The 25,788-nt window shown below is 39.8% G+C and overlaps 2 protein-coding genes and 1 long non-coding RNA gene across 4 annotated transcripts; all 3 read left to right on the top strand.

Annotated features, from left to right (window-relative positions):
• Positions 1 to 7,960: 7,960 nt before the first annotated feature.
• LOC136282729 (uncharacterized) lies at positions 7,961 to 15,052 on the top strand. Of its 2 annotated transcripts, none has more exons than XR_010718392.1 (4): positions 7,961 to 8,035; positions 13,815 to 13,876; positions 14,637 to 14,672; positions 14,961 to 15,052. It is a non-coding gene; the product is annotated as an uncharacterized lncRNA (long non-coding RNA). The 2 variants fall into 2 exon arrangements; XR_010718393.1 differs by lacking the exon at positions 7,961 to 8,035 and adding an exon at positions 9,969 to 10,339.
• Positions 15,053 to 15,191: 139 nt separating this feature from the next.
• Positions 15,192 to 17,764, top strand: LOC136282727 (carbonic anhydrase-like). The gene is made up of 5 exons (XM_066170502.1): positions 15,192 to 15,292; positions 15,810 to 15,902; positions 16,448 to 16,538; positions 16,870 to 17,033; positions 17,480 to 17,764. The coding sequence occupies exons 1-5, from the start codon at positions 15,206 to 15,208 to the stop codon at positions 17,585 to 17,587; spliced, it is 543 nt and encodes a 180-aa protein (XP_066026599.1). The 5' UTR covers positions 15,192 to 15,205; the 3' UTR covers positions 17,588 to 17,764.
• Positions 17,765 to 18,176: 412 nt separating this feature from the next.
• Positions 18,177 to 18,844, top strand: LOC136282210 (golgin subfamily A member 6-like protein 2). The gene is made up of 2 exons (XM_066169533.1): positions 18,177 to 18,186; positions 18,312 to 18,844. The coding sequence occupies exons 1-2, from the start codon at positions 18,177 to 18,179 to the stop codon at positions 18,842 to 18,844; spliced, it is 543 nt and encodes a 180-aa protein (XP_066025630.1).
• Positions 18,845 to 25,788: the final 6,944 nt, after the last annotated feature.

Raw genomic sequence — 25,788 nt, 5'->3', positions numbered from 1 at the left:
GAGCTTCAAAACAGTTAAGATTTTAAGGATCTGGATCTGGAAAAGTTAATCATCCTTAAAATCATAACTCTTTAGTGTCACCTCTTTCGTCTATACTTATATGCCAACTTACCGTAGAGGAAAAAATTACTTTGACACAAGAGAGTGAACTTTGACAAGATACCTTCGTGAAACGGTTTTAGACTTGCTTCGTTTGGTTCAGTTTCATCGGTCTAAAAAATTGTTTTGTGTGACCATGATTTTATCTTGAGTGAGTGTTTAAAAATTAAAGAAAATACCATTAGACAAATCTTAGATTTCTTTGTTTGGAGAAGAACTCTGTCTTTTTTAGTCAATCGAAAACAGCTGATGCAAAAAGCAAAGTGATTTATGTCATTCTGAGATTCTGAAAAAAAAAACAAGCAGCAAATTGATAGTTACTTTGTAAAAATTGTATTATTATTCTTTGATTAATTCACAATTCGTTTCGGCAATTTTGCAGTTTACTTACTTAATAATGTTTCTTATCAGCCTTGACTAAGCGGTTGTTCAGTCGTTTCAGATTGATTTAAGACTATAGCTGTAATTTAATCAATATATCGAAAAAATCATGCCTCACTGTAAAAACACAAAACCTCTGATTTGACAATTTTCAGCATCCTGGCTCTCATCCCATTTATTTCTTCTCCAAGTTGAAAGCTGGCGCTCGATTTTAGAGTTTAGATTTAAAACTCTCAAAGCTCTAGCCCCTTTGATTATTCCTTTGTCACCACCTACTCCGTAAGAAGAAAAATTTGATCTTGAAATGAAATTTGGCTCTAAAATACGCGACTATGACAAAAACTCGTTCAAACAAGAAATTTATTTGATCGCGATTGTTATCTGTGAAGCACAAGTAGGGATAAAGTTTTATATCATTAAAAGATCCTCTCTGCAAAATTATTCGACGGCTTAAAGTCCCTGAAACTAACGCACGACTCCTTAGTAGCTGTCGGTCAAATATTTTCCCAGGCTGAACATGCTCATGATGCTACTTGTTCCAAACCTCTGACTATAATCTTGACAAAATGCTTTCAGGAAGCAAATGCCTTATTTCAAGCTGTAACCCACATTGATGAGTCTTTGTCATTATCCAAAATTATTTTGGAGGCCGCTGTATTTGGGAGAATCAGCGGGCAAAAGTTGCCTTTCATTATTGGGGAATAATCGGTTCTACCAGAAGAGTTAACTTATAACAGAAACGGTGCACGATTTTAAGGAATTATTGAGAAACGAGAATAAAAATATATTTTTAATAATTTTCTCATCGTTTCCAGTCCATGGTAGGAAAAAGGTTATCTTGTTTAATTAAAATTTTGCCGCCTCTGATAATTACACTTCATACAATACATTTCGTTGCTTTTCCGAGAAGGTGTCTTGGAGAGGAGGATGAGATGCATTTAAAAATCCATTTTTAATCAGGCTTCCGTAGGAAAGCCCGAGTCTTAAAATGCAAGCCGTTCTTGGTCGCCAAAAGGGGGGTCATGGTCCCAGGCGTTCCTTGCGTAAACCGCGGAAACTGAGGATGAGAGTGCGACAAATGAGAAATCCGTACTGTCAAGCATCAACTTCAATTTGAACGCGTGAGAAGGCTTTATAAACGACATTAGACAGGATTTGGCGGAAAATAAATCTTGATTTAAGGTAGCATGTACGTGCGTAAACATAAACACGGTAATGTGACGGTATTTACGCAATCTTGCATGTTTCACGCTTGAACAAATACGTAGAAAGCTGAATACTGTAATCAAAAATATTCCCTATGGCACACTTCAAATTTCGAAACTTTATACTCTTTTAGGTCTCCAAAAAGCTTTTTAAACATTTCTTGGTTGCTTTATTGCCTGATATGAGATGTTCACCATAACATGACAGCGACTTTTACTTCAGTTGGAAGATCAATTATTCATATTAGGTTTGTGGTTGTACTTAGACTGGTGTGTTCGGTTCAAGACCAGAATTCAGCATTGTAATAACACAACACATGAACTCGTCTATTTATATTTTTTTTACTCCCCTCTCAAGCACGAGGTTTCTCTGTGATTGCATCCCATAATATCAAACTCCTTATCAAACTTTGTTTACCATTTAACCAAAGACTTTTATTTTATAATAGTTTAATTAAGCCATTATTTGATTATGCCAATGTTGCATGGCAGTCACTTTGCTCTAATGAATCTCTTTTAAGAATACTTAGGCTACAAAAGAGAGCTGCTAGGGTTTTATTAGATGCTGAACCACGTAGTTCATCAGTTATGCTATTCAATCGTTTAAAGTGGATACCATTTTATGACTCTACTAAGATGGCTAAATGTTCAATACTATTTAAAAGGATTAATTATTGTGTACCTAATTATCTTAATGATAGCTTAAGATTATTAAGTTCAGTACATTCACGCAACACTAGATTTTGTAAATACAACTTTTTATTACCTAAGTTTAAAAGGGCTAGAGAAGGAGGGAAAACTTTTCTAGTTTCTGCCATAAAATTATGGAATCAGTTAAAGCCTGAATTAAAAAAGTCTAATACACTTAAGGCCTTTAAAGACAACGTATTTAAATATTACTATAAGGACCAATCATGCTTAGCTCATTTTAATCCGTAAATTTTATTGATAGTAGTTTTATATATTCTTACTTGTTTTAGCTAATTTTCTATTTATATTTCATTCTATTAATGATTCTATTGTATTTATATATTTATTGTAATTAGGAGGACCACAAGTTTATTAGTGTTTGTGCACTATCACGTGCTATCCTCAATAAATAAAGTCTTTCTTCTTCTTCTTCTTCAGGATAACAGTATACCCTATTTTCGCTTCCGGTAACCACATCCTCCTCCTACTTAATGAGAAACTTACGATACTGACAGTCATTCGTTCTACCTTTTTTTTTTCAACAGCTAGAACTAGAACTAACAACTTTTAGCTACAAACATATTCTTTCATCCATGCAGGCGCCTGCCTAGCGCGCATGGGCCGAGACCGATTTAAATTGTCTGGGGGGGTCTCAGGTCTGTGTCTGTGTTGACGGCTGGATGGCTGTAGATGCTGGCTGGCTGCACTGTTCTGGCTTTGCTGTTTGCACAGGGTGTTCTTGCTTGTCCGATTCCTCCATTTCAATGGTTACGAGCTCAACAAATTTCTTCACGAGAGCTACATTGCGCATTTTGTTGTTGCCATTGGCGTCTCGTACGACAACAGCATTTCCATCCTTGACAACATACGGATCTAGCTCGTAATTAGGCGGGAGCTTGTCGTCTAGCGTCTGCTTCAATAACACTTTGTCTTCTGCTTTAATGTCACTGTATTTAGCTGCTCGTGTCTTGTCCGCATATTCTTTTTGTCGAAGTTTCGAACGTGCATCTCTTTCTCTTAGCTGCTGCTGCTAATATGGCTCTGTTGCTCGCTCTTTGCAGAATTCAACTTGAGGAAGTTTGTCTCGCAGTTTCCTCCCCATAAGCAGTTCTGCAGGGGACATTCCGGTAACAGTATGTGGAGTAACTCTGTACTGAAACAGAAAGTCCTGGAAGGCCTTCCGCCAGTCTCTCGCTTCAAGTCGGGAAATCCGCACAATTTTCAAAAGAGTCTCATTGCAACGTTCCACTTCTCCATTGCTTTGCGGCCAGTACGGTACACCCTTCTTGTGCTCAATCCCCAGATATTCCAAGAAGGCTTCAAACTCTTTCAATTCGAATGGGGGTCCATCATCGCTACGGACGGTTCCTGGTAATCCATGTGTTCTGAAGATAGCTTCCATAGACTTAATCACGTGTTGAGCATCTGCTTTCTTCAGAAGGATAGCTTCCATCCAACGGGAACAGTAATCCACCACTACCAGGAGGTGCTCGCCGTCTGATATGTCAAGGAGATCGGTTGAAATATCTTGCCACGGTCCCTCAGGCAGTCTTATCGATCTCACAGGTTCTGGTTTGGCTCTAGGTCCTACAAGCTGGCTGGGATAACAAGCTCGTATCAACTCTTCCACCTGCTTATCCATTTGAGGCCATCACACTTTCTCTCGCAATCTGGCCTTGGTTCTGACCATTCCCTGGTGACCTTCATGAGCCAGCACAATGATTTGCTTCCAAAGGTTCTCAGGCATCTTAATACGATTTCTCCTCATCACAGTTTGTCCTATCAGCCACAGCTCATCTTGTACTGCTTTGTAAATGGTTCCTGACAATCGGTTCCAGTCACCGGTGATAATGGCCTGGCGCACTAGCTGCAAGGTTAGGTCATTTTCTGAGGCAATCTCTACTTGCTTTGGTACTAATGCAGCCGGCACAGCTTCTCTCGCAACGCTGTGTGCAAAATCTTCCGTTTCTTTCGTACTTTCATCTTGGGTCTGGCCAACAGAGAGACGGCTGAGAACATCTGCTGCATTATCTTTTCCCCTAATGTGAGTCAACTCGTACTGGTACTGCTGCAAATAAAGGAGCCACCTCTGTGTTCGGGCTGATGGAGGTTTGGACTTTGGGCTAAGGACTATCACTAAGGGTTTGTGATCTGTACAGATCTCGAACTTAATCCCATATGGGTACAGGTGGAACTTCTCGCAAGCCCAACTGACGGCTAAGGCTTCTCTTTCAAACTGTGAGTATCGTTTTTCAACCTTACTGAGTTTGCGACTGGCGTAATAGATAGGCCTGTAACTCCCACCCTCTTGCTCTTGTTCAAGTATGGCACCAATTCCGACGGGTAAAGCGTCAGTTGTAAGACGGATTGAGGCACCTTGTCTGTGGTAGGCCATCACTGATGCTTGAGTTAACCGGACTTTGATGTCTTGAAATGCCGTATCTTCTCGCGGACCCCACTTCCACTTTGCATCTCTCCAGGTTAAGTCCCACAGTGGACTTGAGACTGTAAGAAAAGTTTGCGATGAACTTCGCACAGAACTGGACGAATCCAAGGAAACTTCTGAGCCTTTACTCGTTCATCGGAGAGTTTCAGCCCTTCTCCCGACAGTACATCACCTAAGTAGGTCATACTTGGGACGCCGATCTCACACTTGTCGTAATTGAGGGTGATTACGCTCTCCTACAATTCTCTCGTGACTCTCTCCAGGTTTTCGTCATGTTCCTTGTCATCTGCACCAACCACTCGCAAGTCGTTATGTAGGTTTTAGGTTCCTGGACAGTCTTTAATTAATTGTGACACGATTTGCTGGAACTTTTCCGTCGCCATGTTGATGCCAAAAAGCAAACGCTTGTATCTATACAAGCCATTTGGAGCAGCAAACGTGGTTATGTCCCTTGATTCTAGGTGAAATTCAGTCTGATGACAAGCCATGCTTTAAATCAACCTTGGAGAAGACCTTTGCATAGGATACTTCTTGGAGTGTTTCTCCGACTGTGGGAACTGGGTGTTTTTCTCTTACGATCGCTTGATTTGCTTGTCTCATGTCTAGACAGATCCCTATGTCTCCATTGGCTTTCTCTACCACCACCAAGGGTTTCACCCAGCTGCTTGGTCCCTCCACCTTTTCAATCACGTCAAGTTTGAGTAGTTCATCCAGCTTTTCATTAACTTTGGCTCTCCAACTAAAGGGAATACGACGCACCGGCTGGGCTATAGGCTAAACACTCCCCTCTATGTGAAGTTTTAGCTGATAGCCTTTCAGTTTGCCCAGTCCATCAAACACTTTGGGGAATTTTGTTTCAAGCGCAGCCTTCCTTTGTGATTGGTTTGCTGTGTCTCTCAGGGCTTCATGCTTCGCTTCACAGCTATTGATGGGGACACCCACTCTTAGCACGCCCAGCAATTCAGAAGTCTCACGACCTATTGTCGCGAGTGATGTAAAACTCGACACTAAGGGATATACTGGTTTGCGGTACTTGTACAGTTGAATTATACTTTCTTCTGAGTTTGAGTGGCTCTACAGAAGCATAAGCATAAACTCTCTTATTACACTCTAGCAGGATAGCATTACCCCGATAATAGATTCAAACATTTCTTCTGACATTAAATTACAATTTGCTCCTGAATCTATTATAACGTTTACAGGCTTATCTTCAATCAGCATCTCTTTAGTGTTCTCTCCTTCACTGTTCCTTGCGCTGAACACATAGAAATCATCACTGTTTGCATAGTTTGGATCCATTGTTTCCTCAGTTACTTGGCGTACATTACGCTGGCTCTGTGGGTTTCCTCCCCTCCTTCCATGTCTGGGTTTTTCGCGGGAACCTCCAGGAGATTGGCCTGAACTACGGTTTTGCCTACTTTCCTTTTTCTGTTTAGTCTTACAGCATTGTTCAAAATGACCGAAATTGCCGCATTTTAAACATTTATGATCACGTGAGCGAAGGCATTCCTTTGCATAGTGACCCACTTAATCAGGGGCAATGTGATTGACTTGAAGTTCTGGTACGAGAATAAGAGCTTCCTTATCGTGGAATTGGCTCAAAATTTCCATAAGTTTGTTAAGAGTCAGAGTTTCCATCACGGTACAGTTTGGCCTTTAGGTTTCTATCTTTTGTGAAAGAAATTGCACGATCTCTAACCTGGTTATCCTGTTCGCCTTCGTAGTCACAACGTTCCACGAGTTTCTGCAGACGGGTAATAAAATTGTTGATGGTTTCACCAGCCGATGATTTTGCCGCTAAAAAGTTCTGTCTTGCCATTGGAGCGTTCTTTCTTAGTTTGAAGTATTCCGATAAGCTGTTCTAACTTTTTCATAGTCTTAAGCTCCGCCGCGAACGTTAGCAGAAATTGAGTTGTTGAAGATATTTCGGACTCTGAGTCCGGCAAGGTGAAGTAAAAGAGCTCTCTTTTGAGTTGGGTCGCTAATCCCCGAAGCAGTGACATACAGTTCGAATTCAGCTCTCCATGTAATCCAACGTTGTGCATGTGTCGCTGGTTCGCCGATAGCGTCGAACACGGGCAATCCTGGCAATCCACTTAAACATACAGCCATTTGTTTGAGTTTTATCCACTGTTTAAACTCGTGTCCACTTCAGCAGCCGCTCGGCGATTCAACTAACCTTTTTCCTAGTCGCCAAATGTGGTGTGTTTGGTTCAAGACCAGAAAGCATCAGAACAGCTTTGTTATTACGCAACACATGAACTCGTTTATTTGTATTTTTTTTACTCCCTTCTCAAGCACGAGGTTTCTCTGTGATTGCATCCCATAATATCAAACTCCTTATTAGGATAACAGTATACCCTATTTCCGCTTCCGGTATACCACACTTGCATGCATACATACATACATACATATACTTTATTCAAGCTCGAAATTCACATTGTAGTTGTAGAGCTAATATCTTCGAGAAAATAAGCTAAAATAAAATAAAATATGCTATATTACAATTCCAATATTATCATATTATTACTTAGTTCGTGCTTTTCGCTTGATTCCATTTCTGACCTGTCACTGTTCAAGCCTTTCGTTTCAACAACTGACAGCAGATACATTCTTGCATTCTAATTGAAGTTCTCGCAGCTTCTTGGTCTCAACTGAGTGACTCACGATAACTGCAGGCAGCTATAGTGGACGGTATTGTTATCCTGAGTTATAACTTTCAGCCAGAACTCTAAGAGAAACCATGCTGTTTCTCTGAGTTACTTTCCTTAATCCTATCAAAGGTTGAAAGAAGATGAAGTTGCCTAAAATTATGCGTCATTTCCGCAGTCGACAATCGAGATGTGTTTACATACGCAATATGTCATACGAAATTATCCACGCTACAGTTACTTGAGTGATTCGGTTAAAGAAGAGTAGTCATCGAGATCATCCCCTTCAAATAAACGAACCTGTCTTTTCCCACCGTACCAGAGGGTAAAAGCTACTGATCACTTACTAAAAAGGATTTTTTTCGGCGACTGGACATCAGTTTACGGTAGTTGAGCATTAACTTCGAATTGACCATGCATAACGGTCCGTGACAGTTAGTTTGTTCTGATGGGCGGTTCCTTATGAATCTATTTGGTTTACTTCTCTCAGTGTTGGCGTGCGGCCAAGATTCATCCAGTTTCCACTTGTATATTTCATCCTTTCCTGGCAAAGCTTGACAAAGGTAATGATATGGAAAAATTGTTAAGATGTCATTTGTGATGATGATAACTCTAGATCCCTCTTCTGACTCATGGGGCATAGTTTTCGTTTGTGAAATTAGAAGTCAAAGCGAATTCGAATTCGAAAAGTTATGTGCTTGTCTGGAAAATTCAAACATCTTTGGATCAGTTATCATGATTAAAACTCAAATGTAAGGTTACTGCTTTAATTACAAAAGAAACATTTTCTTCCCAAAAAGCTCAATACTTGTCCTTGGCCCTAGAAAAAAAAGAGCCTTCATCAGTTCTATGCGGAAACTGCGCTTCATTTGCCAATGATTGGGTTGTCCGCTTGAAGTCTTTGTCCCATTACTCTGACGAAAAGAAATTTGTCATTTAGTCAAACAACATGGAAACTCGAGCTAACTTATACGTCGTCTTTCTCGACTGAGGAACACGTCACTAGCGATTTTCGAATTACGTGCTTTTTTTGCTCTCCACGTACAGCAACATACTTGCACACTTCGATCATCAATTTTTTTTTATAGTGGGTTGATTCATTATCCATGTATATTCATTTCTTCATTAAGTTTTTATTTGAAGCTAGCCTGTGCCTTTTGCTTTAATTTCTTTCTGGAACACTGTTTCTGGTCAAAGCACCCATCAGAGCAAGTTAATTTATGACTCCCACGTGTGAAGCGATTATGTCGAAGTTTCTCGCAATTTCTTGGTCTCAACCGCATGACTCACAATAACAATTTTGGCACAATCATTTTTTCTCCTAAACGTCTCAGGTAAAAGCTACTTCGTCAAACGTTCTCATACGTGCGTTTTGCTGTGAACATAGCTAACCAAATCGCGTAAAGGTCATCTTCTCAAACAGTTAATAATTGCCAAGCGATCTCAGGTCCTCCTTAGCCTTATTTGCACAAATATTTTCGGTGGGCAAAGCTTGACATCCCACCAAATTCATTCCAACAGCATTTGCATCCGAAAGAGTAAAGGCTATTGATCATTCAAAAAATTTTTTCGGTAACTGGACATTCATGTACAGAAATTGAGCATTTATCTTCTTCGAGAAGACCAATCCTAAACCGCGGGCCGTTTAATGAAAAGTAATTTATCATCCTGTTAACAAACATCATAACAAACTTCACTGTCTCTCTCAGGGTTTTTATATTATGTTTGTGGTTGTGCTTAGTTCGTGCTTTTCGCTTTGATTCCATTTCTGACCTGTCACCAATTACTGTTCAAGCCTTTCGTTTCAAAAACCGACAGCAGATACATTCTTGCATTCTATTTAAAGTTCTTGCAGCTTCTTAGTCTCAACCGAGTGACTCACGATAACCGCAGGCAGCTATAGCGGGTGGTATTGTTATCCTGAATTATAACTTTCAGCCAGAACTGTGGGAGAAACCATGCTGTTTCTCTGAGTTACTTTCCTATTGCATCAAAGGTTGAAAGAAGATGAAGGTACCTAAAATTATGCGGCATTTCCGCAGTCGACAATCGAGATGTGTTTACATATGTAACATGTCAAACAAAATCATCCACGGTACAGTTACTTGAGTGATTCGGTTAAAGAAGAGTAGTCATCGAGATCAATATCTCCCCTTCAATTAAACGAACCTGTCTTTTTCCACCGTACCAGGGGGTAAAAGCTATCGATCACTTACTAAAAAGGATTTTATTCGGCGAATGGACATCACTTTACGGTAGTCGAGCATTAACTTCGAATTGACCGTACACGGTACGTGACAGTTAGTTTGTTCTGATGGGCGGTTCCTTGTGAATCGGGCTTCCGTAGGAAAGCCCGAGTCTTAAAATATAATTCGTTCTTGGTCGCCAAAAGGGGGACCATGGTCCCAGGCGTTCCTTGCGTAAACCGTGGAAACTGGGGATAAGAGTGCGACAACTTGTGTTATCGTGTGCTCGCTCTTCGTAAACAACATCATTTACAGAATGCTGTGTCTTGTGAAGACCACATCGCAAAGATTTCTGTCCTATACCCTCATCTCACATATAAACGCACACGCCGTTCGTGGTAGGCCCACACTAGATGATGTCGAGAGTTTTCGGAATGGGCCGGTCCACGGCTAACCAAATGTGCGAAGTTCATACTAGCTCTCACGATATAACTGAGCCAAATGTGAGTTCAAACTACGAAAATACTAGCAAACCCGTGACAGCCGATTTAACAACAAACTATGATGCTGAGACGAACACCTCACTTGCTGTAAAAATCAAGAATGTTCGTGAACACAATTTCGAAGGTGGTTCTAACAACAGCGAATTGGATAAGGATACTGACAGAAGCAACTTGAATAGTAAGGTTAAATATCTTAGCTTAGCTCTTCCGTTAGATATCCTGTTCCTGTTATTGGTTTTTATTGGGTTCAATACTTGTAAGGTACGATTTGGTACTTCGTACATAATCACTATTATTATTGTACAAGCGATCGTGAATGTTGGTTTGCTCTACGTATGGAGTTGTATGTACTTAGTAGAAGACATGAATACTCTTGATGACTGTGATCTACTAGAAAAAGTTGTCAATATGACTAATGTACATGAACATAATAGTGTTGCAGTGTCAATAAAAGTACAACAATTCAGATCTCGTTTTGCAAAGTAAGTATATTATAATTGTACTCGTGTTTTGTGTTAATGTCATGGCTATAAACGTGATCGTGAACCAAGCAAAAAAAAGAGTAGCAGTGAAGATGTTAAAACGTCTCTCTCAGAAAAGTAGAAAACTGCAGAGTTATGTACGGAGCCGTCTTAGTAAAAAGGTACCAAAGTAATCGAAAGTCAATGATCTTATTAAAAATAATACAACACGAAAGAAAAGTACACACAACACAAGAGTCAGGTTTGTACAAAAAATGAGAAGGAAACCAATTTTTAGAACAAGAAATGTTAACTCTTGAATGAGATATGTCTACAATTCAAGTAGAGATAAACATGAAAAGAAATATCTCTAATACTTAAGGTTCTTTTCGTGTAATTTCCCATATAGTGAGTACATGGATGTAATTCACAGAGGCAATTGTGCAATGAACAAGTTCTCTAATGATATAAAGAAAACCCTGATCCTGGTATGCACCATGTGGATCCCCGTAAAACAATAAAAGCACCATATAGTCAAGGGGATGTTGTTGTATTTGGACAAAATGCAAGGCAACAATGTGTTGTAATGAGTTTATGTGCATCAATATACCACAGTATGAAAGGAATAGGCAATCCCAATGAATTGAAACAAATTATGCATATTGGAAGTAAACTATATAGCAGTTTGTCACAATTATCAAGACAATCATTTTTACTGCTAGCAGATTTACCATCAATGCCTATAGTACTAGGGGAAGATTACCAGCTAGAATACAGTGAAAGTTACACTGGTAATGTCCACGATGAGCCTACCATTGAGGAATATCAATACTGTATGGGCCTGAAAAGAGCTTTTGAGTCATTGATATCAGAACGGTATAGGTCATTTATTTTAACAGTTGGATGTATTGCTGTGGGTATCAGTTACTGTGCGGATCGCTTGCTAGAGATGTTTATAGTACAAGTCACGTTCATGTGTTCTATTAGGTATATCATCTACAGACAACTTAGTGTATTACTTTCAAAGTTTATATGGAGCAACTGATCTGTATGAACTAAAAGGTTTATAAATTACAAAATATGACGTGGCAATAAGCAACAATGTGAGAGAGGTATCAAAGAGATCATCAGGTCAACACAAGTGTTACAAAGACCACTGTTTTGCAGTAGTTCCTCATTAAATATGTTACTTGATCATTTCACCTTGTAGTTACTGGAACTCAAATACCTTAGATTCAATTATTGAAAATGGATCTCAGCTTAACAATACAATGCACAGTAAGCAATGTTTAATATTAATTACCATGTCTGACAGTGTTACAATTTTTGGCTCTGAGATAAATGTACACGTCAATGAAGCAAGTCACAGAGAATTGAATAATTTAACTGAAAGCAGGATATCTCTAGAGACCTTGATTTTAAGGAACCAAATTGTAAAAACAGGCTTTTTAATGTGGATTTCAAGTCACTGTAAAGCTTTTATTTATCAAAAAAATACAAAAGTAAAGCAAATGTTTTCTCTTCTGACATATGAAGACAGTCAGCTCATTCACTCACAATGAAACAGACAAATTAAAACACATTCGTGGTGTGAGTAATCTAGTTGACAAAATTAATAATATTCAAAATAAACAGGAATGTCAGACAATGGAATAAAATGCACTATTAATTTGCTGTTTATGTAAAATTACTAAATTTGAAAGGAAACGCATCATAAGAAAACACAGAATAAAACATATGTATGTTTTATTTTATTCCTAAAAAAGGTTTCTAGAAGATATTGAAAGAAAATATTCAACTATGAATGCTACAAAGAAGTATGAATTATTTTCCCAACGCAATGAGGAATTAGTGAAAGCCAGATCGGCTGAATTGAGTTAACCAGTTTAAGAGGAAAATAAGAGAAGCCCTTATTTTACATGTACTGTCTGTAATCAAATACTTTATAAGAAATCAGTAATAACATGCTTAAACATGAAGTACCCTTGCATAACATATTTCAATATTCAACAGGCATTTGATGGAAAACAGTATATATGCAACACATGTCATTCAGAAGTCGTAAAAGGAAAATTACCCTTGAAGTACCCTTGCATAACATATTTCAATATTCAACAGGCATTTGATGGAAAACAGTATATATGCAACACATGTCATTCAGAAGTCGTAAAAGGAAAATTACCTTTCAGGCTGTAATGAATAATATGTATGTGGATGAAATACCCACAGACTGAACTATCCTCACTAGAAAAACGAGAACAAATACTAATAGCTCAGCGAATAGTATTTGAGAAGATTGTGGTCACGCCTAAAGGACAACGGAGAAAAAATTAAAGGTGCAATATGCAATGTACCTGTAGAATATGATCTATTCCATTAGATACATTCCCGTTGCCATCGGAAATGTCCAAGTTTTGACGTCTAAACTTTGAATGGTAACTTACGTGGTGTCGCACTCAACTGGGAAGCGTAGTATTCACATTACATTTTACGAACGACCCCAGAGAGTGAATAAAATATAGCCTGTGTAAAGCCGCTCCCTCCACTCAAAAAAGTCGAGGAGAGAGACGTCCCGATCTTTTTGCGGGGAGGGAGCGGCTGTACACAGGCTAATAAAATATTGTTTTCACGCGAGTAAACAAACTAACTATTGGCACAAATAACCGTTAAAAAGTGGCACTGGAGTGATCGACATCGAAAATTCCCCACCCAGGTCCCAGATGTAGTTTCGTTTAAATTTTACCCGTGGTGAATGCTCAAGTAGAACGCTTGATACGAAGCCCGAGTGAACGCTCCTCAGTCGAGCGTTTAGTCATTATTTCTTCTCTAAACAAGCAAAAAGAAACACAAACAGGCGGCCACTTGTTAATTATACATAGTTGCCCTCAAGGAAATCAGCAGGAATCAGTTCGTCATGAAAAGCAACGTTGGTCTTTTCTTGTCCCAGTGAGATTAACAGTCATGAACTAAAAAGAACAAGTGAGGAAAGGAATAGGAATCTCCACTTAAAAGTGGTAAACAACTATGAATTGTTACACCTCCACACTTACACCGGCGTCACTTACTTTCATGTAATTGTTGTAACGCAAAAGCAAAGCGAAGAATTTCTCAAATTGTAACCAAATTTGAATATTAACATTACGATTTGATTGTATTTCTAAATTTATTTTCTAATTACTCTTCATTCCACAGAATAAGGATGCTGTCAGCTACTGTACTGTTTGCGCTGGTGACTGTATCTGTGGCTTCTGAGGGTAAAATGACTCGTTTTATGAAAAAAACGTGTTATCTCTTGCCAAAGTTCAAGAATTCATTTGAGGGAACCATTCTTGACAGACAGAAAATTTATTCATTGTTTTTATTAATGCAATTGATCGTTGGAAGTCGCTATTCGTTTAAAACACTCTTGAAAACAATGGGGGAAAAATACCCCTCGTAAAAGCAAGATGTGAAAAGGCAGGAATAGCTCACTGATCAATCCCTTTAGCTGTCCTTGAAACTAGAAAAGACTTGTTCTTGTTTTTTTAATTTTCATTTCATCAAATGAGATGTGTTCATCTAGTTGTATGACTTTGGTGTGGGTGAAAATGCATCTTGATAGTGACTGCTGTGAACAGCAGCACCGTTGCCTGGAGACATTTCAACAATACTTGCAATGTTTGACGCTCATCACTTGAAGTGTCATCTCTTTTTTTCTAATTTATCCCGCGATACTCGTGAAATTTATAGCCTTTCTTTCATCCAGACGTCGAACAAAAAACTGGTACCGGCAATTTTGAAAGGCAAGCCCGCCAAAACGATCAAGGCAATGAATGTTGAGAAGAGGGTAAAGCTGGAGTTCCTTATCTAAAAGTCTCCAATGATAATAAGACCTTCTCTAGCTGGGGAAAATAAAAAATTCTCGTTTTAAACCCTTCGAGTCCAGCTTGATCTTAATTGGCTTTAAAGGAAGCGACTTTCTGCGGCGTGATTGTATCTGATGACATACGTTTCATTCCTTCTTCATCTCAACAGGAGCAAAGTGGAAGTACGGGGAAACAGACCGTCACGGTACAGACAACAGAGTCTTGAAGTATAGATTAAGAATTCATTTACTGTATGCTGGTTTATTCCAGATATTCAAGATTTTTCGCATGCTTTAAAACTATTGTAAATATATCTCGTATCCAGATCCTACCGATTAACCAACTGAAATGTATCCGCTCGGCCGTGGAATGTCTGGGTACCAGACTATAAAACTGCTCATACAAACTAACGAAAACATAGCGTTTACTTTTTGCTCAAAAATCTATTTAATATAATCTCTTATTTTCCTATTAACGCTGATATTCCTGACAGGTTATGGTCCACCTGACTGGGGTAAAGTTTCAAAATTCTGCGATTACACCGCCCAGTCCCCCATAAATATCGAAACTCCGGTTAAGAAAGATGCAAGTCTCAAGGGACTCCGATTTGCAATCGAGAACAGAAATCGAAGGGTCAGTGGAGCTATAAAAAACAATGGTCATGCACCTACCCTAACTATTAACAAGCTCAAAGGCAAGGCTAGACTCACCGGGGGTCCCCTTGGATATAGCGTGTTTATGCTCCAGCAGTTCCACTTTCATTTCGGTTGTGATTACGACGCGGGATCAGAACACCTTGTGAACGGAAAGCCATATCCTGGAGAGGTGCGCAATAGTAGCTCTCGAAACTTTTTGTTTTCCATACGTTAGCATTACGACCACTAACTGAAAACATTCATGAAAAATTGTTCCTCTCACACAGGTGCTTAGGGACTAGTCATTATATATTGATCACTTCACCTGGGGACGGAGTGAAGGTTTTTTTGTTGGAGGATGGATTACATGGTTTTCAGGGGAAACGGAGGAGGGAATTAGTCGTCACCAACAAAATACAAATGGGAGGACTATTGAAAAATCGACTCCCATTAACTGCCAATGAGGGAGAAATATGGGCATATTTACAGAGCCTTCGGAGGGGTCGGAAAATTTTATCATGACCCAATCAAAATCCTCCAGCTTCCGTCGAAAATATGACTGGCTATGAAGCAAACTGTGTGAAGCGTGGAAAACGCGAGTGGCTATTAATCGTGTATGGCTCTAGTTTGGCATCTGGTCGGCAGAACAGAGAGGAACTATTTACAATATTGTACTTCATGTATAATTTCAATTTATCGTCTTTTAGCTCCATTTGGTGACTTATAACACAAAGTACGCTGATTTTGATACCGCTGCGTCCCAATCCGATGGACTGGCTGTGATTGGCGTTTTCTTTGAGGTATGTATGGAAATATCATACATGTTGCTATATTAACTTTACCAGGTATTTTGTTAGTGATGAATTTGGAAAAATAAAAAATTTTCCAATAAATAGCAACTGTTCCTAAAATGAAAGGAATTAGCCGCAAGGTGGAATCGGTAAGGGTTGGGAAAGACTGGGGTAGAGAGGTACAGTTGAAGTTGAAGTCATCGCAATTGAGGAAATTGAAAATTGGAGTGATTGAAGAAAAATGTACATCAACAGCTTTTCTTTAGTGAGATCATTTGCATACCTGTAAAAAATACCCCGTACAGTTGCAAGGGATTTATTCCCGCTCCACGACAAAAATTAGAGTTGGTAACGCTTGACGTTGGCGCACAAGTAAGACTTCATACTGCACATTGTACAAAAGGCAGCAACAAGGGTCAGATTTCAATAGTTAGGGAACTAACGTTAAATATTGGCTTGGGAGATGGAGTGCATCACTCTAAGAGGGAGATCTTTCAGTTAAAAACTTCTAAGACGATGATATCTTTAATGTGAAAACATGCTTCCTGTTTCAGGAAAAGAAGAAAAGAGAAAAAAGGAAAGGAAAAAAGCACTATGATGCCATCCGCAAACTTTACTCAGCTCTGAAAAAAATAAAGGACGTTGGTGAGGCTTTAGCAACTAACATCATCTTAAATATCCATATATAAATCCGTTTGTCTCACGCCATAGAGCCTGTAAATTCAAGAGTAAAGCTATCAATCAGAGATAAAGACGTTTCCACTGCTCTACTTTCTTTTCTCCTAAGACCATCCATAGATTTTCAAGCAGAAGTTTCATGAAGTAACACAACATCAACGGAAGGGTATTTTTTTATTTGAAGTAAATTTTCAGAACCAAAATTAAACGAAATGTAGGGTTATACCTAGATATTGGAAGCGAAAAGGTTAAACATTTATAACATCAGGGCAGCTAATACAACCACTTTCTCTCCCAGGTGCCGAAGCTTCAGTCAAAAACATAGCGCTGTTCGACTTGGTTCCTGAACTGAAAGATCTCTCATCTTTCTTCTCCTACAAGGGTTCCCTTACCACCCCTCCCTGTTATCAATCAGTTAACTGGATTGTATTGAAAGAACCCATTAAACTCCGTAGTTTTGTGGTAAGAACATTTTTATGCTATTTTTCTGCTTTTTAACATTTAAACACTCTTTAAGTGCCTGAAAAATTAGCACTTACGCGTTTCACATATCGCCTACTAAAGCATTCAAACGCACTAGAGTCCAATTTTAGACACTAGTGTCTGAATTAAGAAACTTGTGTCCGATTTTAGATTTTAGACAAAAGTGTCCGTTATTAGATTCTAGAGTCCCATTTTAGATACTAGTGTCTGGTTTTTCAGATTTTAGACACTAATGTCCGATTTTAGGACGATAAGCAGTACCTGACGTCTCTAAATTGGACCCTTTTTTCTTTGTGATGCTACTGACACTTCACAGCGCACAAACGTTTGTGTTTAAAGTTATCTATACCTAAAAGTCCCTAGCTTTCTATAACTTTTGTTTTTTTCCGATCTTCTATCCACAGTTAATGTGATTTTTTTTTCAGTTCGGCGCCATGAGGAGACTGAAAAACGGAGAGGGAGGCCTTACGTGTGGAAACTTCAGACCACCTCAGAAACTCAACGGACGTGTTGTTTCTGAACTCGACGGATGAGCCCAAGAATCAACTCGCAACTGCTTAACACTACAGTAGCTAATTTACATCCTCCAAGAGAATATAAACTCTTTATAATCGCCTAGATACTCTTAGCTAGATTGAGTGACGTATTCTGGGGGTTTCTTTCTTAAGCAAGGATTGTTGGCGACATCCAAATAAACTGCATTTATCGGATATGTTTGACTATAACTGTTAATTCAAAAGAAAATTTTTCAAATCGCCAAGAAAATTATGATGGTACACTTAATTACTCTTTAAAAGAAAGGAACATTTATCACAAATCTCTACCGAAAGGGGATCAGTTCCTTAGAGCAAGATACCGTATCCCAAAGACATCTCAGTCATAATGATAATAAATGCTCTGAATAATTTATTATTATTATTCATATGGTTCCATTTCTTAAAAAAAAACGAACAAAACAAGATATTCTTAGTCCAGGAAGAAATTATTATGACACCCGATGAAATGGCTAAGAGATATTTTGCGTTTATCGTGATTTGGAAGTAAAAACCTTCTTGCCACATATTCGCTGGCACGAATTGGACGTAGATGAACAAATGATGCAAAAGACTCAGCAGTTGACTAATGTCCAAGGGCAACTACGAGAGAAAAATGGACAACTGAGGGAGAAGACACAGCAGTTGACAAATACTCGAAGGCAACTACAAGAGAAAGATGGACAGCTGAGGTAGAAGACACAGCAGTTGACAAATGTTGAAGGGCAGCTACGAGAGAAAGATGGACAGCTGAGGGAGAAGACACTGCAGTTGACAAATGTTGAAAAGCAGCTACGAGAGAAAGATGGACAGCTGAGGGAGAAGACACAGCAGTTGATAAATGTTGAAAAGCAGCTACGAGAGAAAGATGGACAACTGAGGGAGAAGACACAGCAGTTGACAAATGTTGAAGGGCAGCTACGAGAGAGAGATGGACAACTGAAGGAGAAGACACAGCAGTTGACAAATGTTGAAGGGCAGCTACGAGAGAGAGATGGACAACTGAGGGAGAAAATAAAGCAGTTGACAAATGTTGAAGGGCAGTCACGAGAGAAAGATGGACAACTGAGGGAGAAAACACAGCAGTTGACAAATGTTGAAAAGCAGCTACGAGAGAAAGATGGACAACTGAGGGAGAAAACACAGCAGTTAACAAATGTTGAAGGGCAGTTACGAGAGAGAGATGGAAAATTGAGGGAGAAGACACAGCAGTTGACAATGTTGAAGGGCAGTTGCGAGAGAGAGATGGACAACTGAGGGAGAAGACACAGCAGTTGACGATGTTGAAGGGCAGCTACGAGAGAGAGATGGACAACTGCTTGAGAGAAAATAGAAACTGAAAAATATTTTGACTTTTCAATCTACCGAAATGAATCCTCAACGCTGTTGAGTATTGGCATTTTCGAAGGTAACAGCATCAATTTACAAATAACTGTTGAGTTATAAACATTTTCAAAGCTAAAAAAAAAGACCTTTTTTTAGCATTGAATTAGTTCGCAACTTTATCGATCTCCCGTGAAAACACTTAAAATACAACAAAATGTAAACTTTGAAGAAAGAATGGAATGCTTGCCTTTCTACACGAGCTTCAAAACAGTTAAGGTTTTAAGGATCTGGATCTGGAAAAGTTAATCATCCTTAAAATCATAACTCTTTAGTGTCACCTCTTTCGTCTATACTTATATGCCAACTTACCGTAGAGGAAAAAATTACTTTGACACAAGAGAGTGAACTTTGACAAGATACCTTCGTGAAACGGTTTTAGACTTGCTTCGTTTGGTTCAGTTTCATCGGTCTAAAAAATTGTTTTGTGTGACCATGATTTTATCTTGAGTGAGTGTTTAAAAATTAAAGAAAATACCATTAGACAAATCTTAGATTTCTTTGTTTGGAGAAGAACTCTGTCTTTTTTAGTCAATCGAAAACAGCTGATGCAAAAAGCAAAGTGATTTATGTCATTCTGAGATTCTGAAAAAAAAAACAAGCAGCAAATTGATAATTACTTTGTAAAAATTAGATTATTATTCTTTGATTAATTCACAATTCGTTTCGGCAATTTTGCAGTTTACTTACTTAATAATGTTTCTTATCAGCCTTGACTAAGCGGTTGTTCAGTCGTTTCAGATTGATTTAAGACTATAGCTGTAATTTAATCAATATATCGAAAAAATCATGCCTCACTGTAAAAACACAAAACCTCTGATTTGACAATTTTCAGCATCCTGGCTCTCATCCCATTTATTTCTTCTCCAAGTTGAAAGCTGGCGCTCGATTTTACAGTTTAGATTTAAAACTCTCAAAGCTCTAGCCCCTTTGATTATTCCTTTGTCACCACCTACTCCGTAAGAAGAAAAATTTGATCTTGAAATGAAATTTGGCTCTAAAATACGCGACTATGACAAAAACTCGTTCAAACAAGAAATTTATTTGATCGCGATTGTTATCTGTGAAGCACAAGTAGGGATAAAGTTTGATATCATTAAAAGATCCTCTCTGCAAAATTATTCGACGGCTTAAAGTCCCTGAAATTAACGCACGACTCCTTAGTAGCTGTCGGTCAAATATTTTCCCAGGCTGAACATGCTCATGATGCTACTTGTTCCAAACCTCTGACTATAATCTTGACAAAATGCTTTCAGGAAGCAAATGCCTTATTTCAAGCTGTAACCCACATTGATGAGTCTTTGTCATTATCCAAAATTATTTTGGAGGCCGCTGTATTTGGGAGAATCAGCGGGCAAAAGTTGCCTTTCATTATTGGGGAATAATCGGTTCTACCAGAAGAGTTAACTTATAACAGAAACGGTGCACGATTTTAAGGAATTATTGAGAAACGAGAATAAAAATATATTTTTAATAATTTTCTCATCGTTTCCAGTCCATGGTAGGAAAAAGGTTATCTTGTTTAATTAAAATTTTGCCGCCTCTGATAATTACACTTCATACAATACATTTCGTTGCTTTTCCGAGAAGGTGTCTTGGAGAGGAGGATGAGATGCATTTAAAAATCCATTTTTACTCAGGCTTCCGTAGGAAAGCCCGAGTCTTAAAATGCAAGCCGTTCTTGGTCGCCAAAAGGGGGGTCATGGTCCCAGGCGTTCCTTGCGTAAACCGCGGAAACTGGGGATGAGAGTGCGACAAATTGGAAATCCGTACTGTCAAGCATCAACTTCAATTTGAACGCGTGAGAAGGCTTTATAAACGACATTAAACAGGATTTGGCGAAAAATAAATCTTGATTAAAGGTAGTATGTACGTGCGTAAACATAAACACGGTAATGTGACAGTATGTACGCAATCTTGCATGTTTCACGCTTGAACAAATACGTAGAAAGCTGAATACTGTAATCAAAAATATTCCCTATGGCACACTTCAAATTTCGAAACTTTATACTCTTTTAGGTCTCCAAAAAGCTTTTAAAACATTTCTTGGTTGCTTTATTGCCTGATATGAGATGTTCACCATAACATGACAGCGACTTTTACTTCAGTTGGAAGATCAATTAGTATCTCTCAGGGTCTTCATATTAGGTTTGTGGTTGTACTTAGTCTGGTGTGTTCGGTTCAAGACCAGAATTCAGCATTGTAATAACACAACACAAGAACTCGTCTATTTATATTTTTTTTACTCCCCTCTCAAGCACGAGGTTTCTCTGTGATTGCATCCCATAATATCAAACTCCTTATTAGGATAACAGTATACCCTATTTTCGCTTCCGGTATACCACATCCTCCTCCTACTTAATGAGAAACTTACGATACTGACAGTCATTCGTTCTACCTTTTTTTTTAACAGCTAGAACTAGAACTAATAACTTTTAGCTACAAACATATTCTTTCATCCATGCAGGCGCCTGCCTAGCGCGCATGGGCCGAGACCGATTTAAATTATCTGGGGGGGTCTCAGGTCTGTGTCTGTGTTGACGGCTGGATAGCTGTAGATGCTGGCTGGCTGCACTGTTCTGGCTTTGCTGTTTGCACAGGGTGTTCTTGCTTGTCCGATTCCTCCATTTCAATGGTTACGAGCTCAACAAATTTCTTCATGTGAGCTACATTGCGCATTTTGTTGTTGCCATTGGCGTCTCGTACGACAACAGAATTTCCATCCTTGTGAGTGACAACATACGGATCTAGCTCGTAATTAGGCGGGAGCTTGTCGTCTAGCGTCTGCTTCAATAACACTTTGTCTTCTGCTTTAATGTCACTGTATTTAGCTGCTCGTGTCTTGTCCGCATATTCTTTTTGTCGAAGTTTCGCACGTGCATCTCTTTCTCTTAGCTGCTGCTGCTAATATGGCTCTGTTGCTCGCTCTTTGCAGAATTCAACTTGAGGAAGTTTGTCTCGCAGTTTCCTCCCCATAAGCAGTTCTGCAGGGGACATTCCGGTAACAGTATGTGGAGTAACTCTGTACTGAAACAGAAAGTCCTGGAAGGCCTTCCGCCAGTCTCTCGCTTCAAGTCGGGAAATCCGCACAATTTTCAAAAGGGTCTCATTGCAACGTTCCACTTCTCCATTGCTTTGCGGCCAGTACGGTACACCCTTCTTGTGCTCAATCCCCAGATATTCCAAGAAGGCTTCAAACTCTTTCAATTCGAATGGGGGTCCATCATCGCTACGGACGGTTCCTGGTAATCCATGTGTTCTGAAGATAGCTTCCATAGACTTAATCACGTGTTGAGCATCTGCTTTCTTCAGAAGGATAGCTTCCATCCAACGGGAACGGTAATCCACCACTACCAGGAGGTGCTCGCCGTCTGATATGTCATGGAGATCGGTTGAAATATCTTGCCACGGTCCCTCAGGCAGTCTTATCGATCTCACAGGTTCTGGTTTGGCTCTAGGTCCTACAAGCTGGCTGGGATAACAAGCTCGTATCAACTCTTCCACCTGCTTATCCATTTGAGGCCATCACACTTTCTCTCGCAATCTGGCCTTGGTTCTGACCATTCCCTGGTGACCTTCATGAGCCAGCACAATGATTTGCTTCCAAAGGTTCTCAGGCATCTTAATACGATTTCTCCTCATCACAGTTTGTCCTATCAGCCACAGCTCATCTTGTACTGCTTTGTAAATGGTTCCTGACAATCGGTTCCAGTCACCGGTGATAATGGCCTGGCGCACTAGCTGCAAGGTTGGGTCATTTTCTGAGGCATCTCTACTTGCTTTGGTACTAATGCAGCCGGCACAGCTTCTCTCGCAACGCTGTGTGCAAAATCTTTCGTTTCTTTCGTGCTTTCATCTTGGGTCTGGCCAACAGAGAGACGGCTGAGAACATCTGCTGCATTATCTTTTCCCCTAATGTGAGTCAACTCGTACTGGTACTGCTGCAAATAAAGGAGCCACCTCTGTGTTCGGGCTGATGGAGGTTTGGACTTTGGGCTAAGGACTATCACTAAGGGTTTGTGATCTGTACAGATCTCGAACTTAATCCCATATGGATACAGGTGGAACTTCTCGCAAGCCCAACTGACGGCTAAGGCTTCTCTTTCAAACTGTGAGTATCGTTTTTCAACCTTACTGAGTTTGCGACTGGCGTAATAGATAGGCCTGTAACTCCCACCCTCTGGCTCTTGTTCAAGTATGGCACCAATTCCGACGGGTAAAGCGTCAGTTGTAAGACGGATTGAGGCACCTTGTCTGTGGTAGGCCATCACTGATGCTTGAGTTAACCGGACTTTGATGTCTTGAAATGCCGTATCTTCTCGCGGACCCCACTTCCACTTTGCATCTCTCCAGGTTAAGTCCCACAGTGGACTTGAGACTGTAAGAAAAGTTTGCGATGAACTTCGCACAGAACTGGACGAATCCAAGGAAACTTCTGAGCCTTTACTCGTTCATCGGAGAGTTTCAGCCCTTCTCCCGACAGTACATCACCTATGTAGGTCATACTTGGGACGCCGATCTCACACTTGTCGTAATTGAGGGTAATTACGCTCTCCTACAATTCTCTCGTGACTCTCTCCAGGTTTTCGTCATGTTCCTTGTCATCTGCACCAACCACTCGCAAGTCGTCATGTAGGTTTTAGGTTCCTGGACAGTCTTTAATTAATTGTGACACGATTTGCTGGAACTTTTCCGTCGCCATGTTGATGCCAAAAAGCAAACGCTTGTATCTATACAAGCCATTTGGAGCAGCAAACGTGGTTATGTCCCTTGATTCTAGGTGAAATTCAGTCTGATGAAAAGCCATGCTTTAAATCAACCTTGGAGAAGACCTTTGCATAGGATACTTCTTGGAGTGTTTCTCCGACTGTGGGAACTGGGTGTTTTTCTCTTACGATCGCTTGATTTGCTTGTCTCATGTCTAGACAGATCCCTATGTCTCCATTGGCTTTCTCTACCACCACCAAGGGTTTCACAAAGCTGCTTGGTCCCTCCACCTTTTCAATCAAGTCAAGTTTGAGTAGTTCATCCAGCTTTTCATTAACTTTGGCTCTCCAACTAAAGGGAATACGACGCACCGGCTGGGCTATAGGCTAAACACTCCCCTCTATGTGAAGTTTTAGCTGATAGCCTTTCAGTTTGCCCAGTCCCTCAAACACTTTGGGGAATTTTGTTTCAAGCGTAGCCTTCCTTTGTGATTGGTTTGCTGTGTCTCTCAGGGCTTCATGCTTCGCTTCACAGCTATTGATGGGGACACCCACTCTTAGCACGCCCAGCAACTCAGAAGTCTCACGACCTACTAGCGTCGCTGCTTTGTCGCGAGTGATGTAAAACTCGACACTAAGGGATATACTGGTTTGCAGTACTTGTACAGTTGAATTATACTTTCTTCTGAGTTTGAGTGGCTCTACAGAAGCATAAGCATAAAATCTCTTATTACACTCTAGCAGGATAGCATTACCCCGATAATAGATTTAAACATTTCTTCTGACATTAAATTACAATTTGCTCCTGAATCTATTATAACGTTTACAGGCTTATCTTCAATCAGCATCTCTTTAGTATTCTCTCCTTCACTGTTCCTTGCGCTGAACACATAGAAATCATCACTGTTTGCATAGTTTGGATCCATTGTTTCCTCAGTTACTTGGCGTACATTACGCTGGCTCTGTGGGTTTCCTTCCCCTTCTTCCATGTCTGGGTTTTTCGCGGGAACCTCCAGGAGATTGGCCTGAACTACGGTTTTGCCTACTTTCCTTGATCTGTTTAGTCTTACAGTATTCTTCAAAATGACCGAAATTGCCGCATTTTAAACATTTGTGATCATGTGAGCGAAGGCATTCCTTTGCATAGTGGCCCACTTAATCAGGGGCAATGTGATTGACTTGAAATTCTGGTACGAGAATAAGAGCTTCCTTATCGTGGAATTGGCTCAAAATTTCCATAAGTTTGTTAAGAGTCAGAGTTTCCATCACGGTACAGTTTGGCCTTTAGGTTTCTATCTTTTGTGAAAGAAATTGCACGATCTCTAACCTGGTTATCCTGTTCGCCTTCGTAGTCACAACGTTCCGCGAGTTTCTGCAGACGGGTAATAAAATTGTTGATGGTTTCACCAGCCGATGGTTTTGCCGCTAAAAAGTTCTGTCTTGCCATTGGAGCGTTCTTTCTTAGTTTGAAGTATTCCGATAAGCTGTTCTAACTTTTTCATAGTCTTAAGCTCCGCCGCGAACGTTAGCAGAAATTGAGTTGTTGAAGATATTTCGGACTCTGAGTCCGGCAAGGTGAAGTAAAAGAGCTCTCTTTTGAGTTGGGTCGCTAATCCCCGAAGCAGTGACATACAGTTCGAATTCAGCTCTCCATGTAATCCAACGTTGTGCATGTGTCACTGGTTCGCCGATAGCGTCGAACACAGGCAATCCTGGCAATCCACTTAAACATACAGCCATTTGTTTGAGTTTTATCCACTGTTTAAACTCGTGTCCACTTCAGCAGCCGCTCGGCGATTCAACTATCCGTTTTCCTTGTCGCCAAATGTGGTGTGTTTGGTTCAAGATCAGAAAGCAGCAGAACAGCTTTGTTATTACGCAACACATGAACTCGTTCATTTGTATTTTTTTTTACTCCTTCTCAAGCACGAGGTGTCTCTGTGATTGCATCCCATAATATCAAACTACTTATTAGGATAACAGTATACCCTATTTCCGCTTCCGGTATACTACACTTGCATACATACATACATACATATACTTTATTCAAGCTCGAAATTCACATTGTAGTTGTAGAGCTAATATCTTCGAGAAAATAAGCTAAAATAAAAT

Source organism: Pocillopora verrucosa, chromosome 7, assembly GCF_036669915.1.
Source record: "Pocillopora verrucosa isolate sample1 chromosome 7, ASM3666991v2, whole genome shotgun sequence".
Lineage (NCBI taxonomy): Eukaryota > Metazoa > Cnidaria > Anthozoa > Scleractinia > Pocilloporidae > Pocillopora > Pocillopora verrucosa.
The sequence above is the reverse complement of the archived record's forward strand: the minus strand, read 5'-3'. Positions and strand labels throughout refer to the sequence as shown.

Excerpts from the sequence above, each read along its gene's own strand:
- LOC136282727 (XM_066170502.1), top strand. The coding sequence starts at position 15,206 with ATGCTCCAGCAGTTCCACTTTCATTTCGGTTGTGATTACGACGCGGGA. Across the intron at positions 15,293-15,809 it reads GAAAGCCATATCCTGGAGAG|CTCCATTTGGTGACTTATAA; the intron begins GTGCGCAATAGT and ends ATCGTCTTTTAG. Across the intron at positions 16,539-16,869 it reads GAAAAAAATAAAGGACGTTG|GTGCCGAAGCTTCAGTCAAA; the intron begins GTGAGGCTTTAG and ends TTTCTCTCCCAG.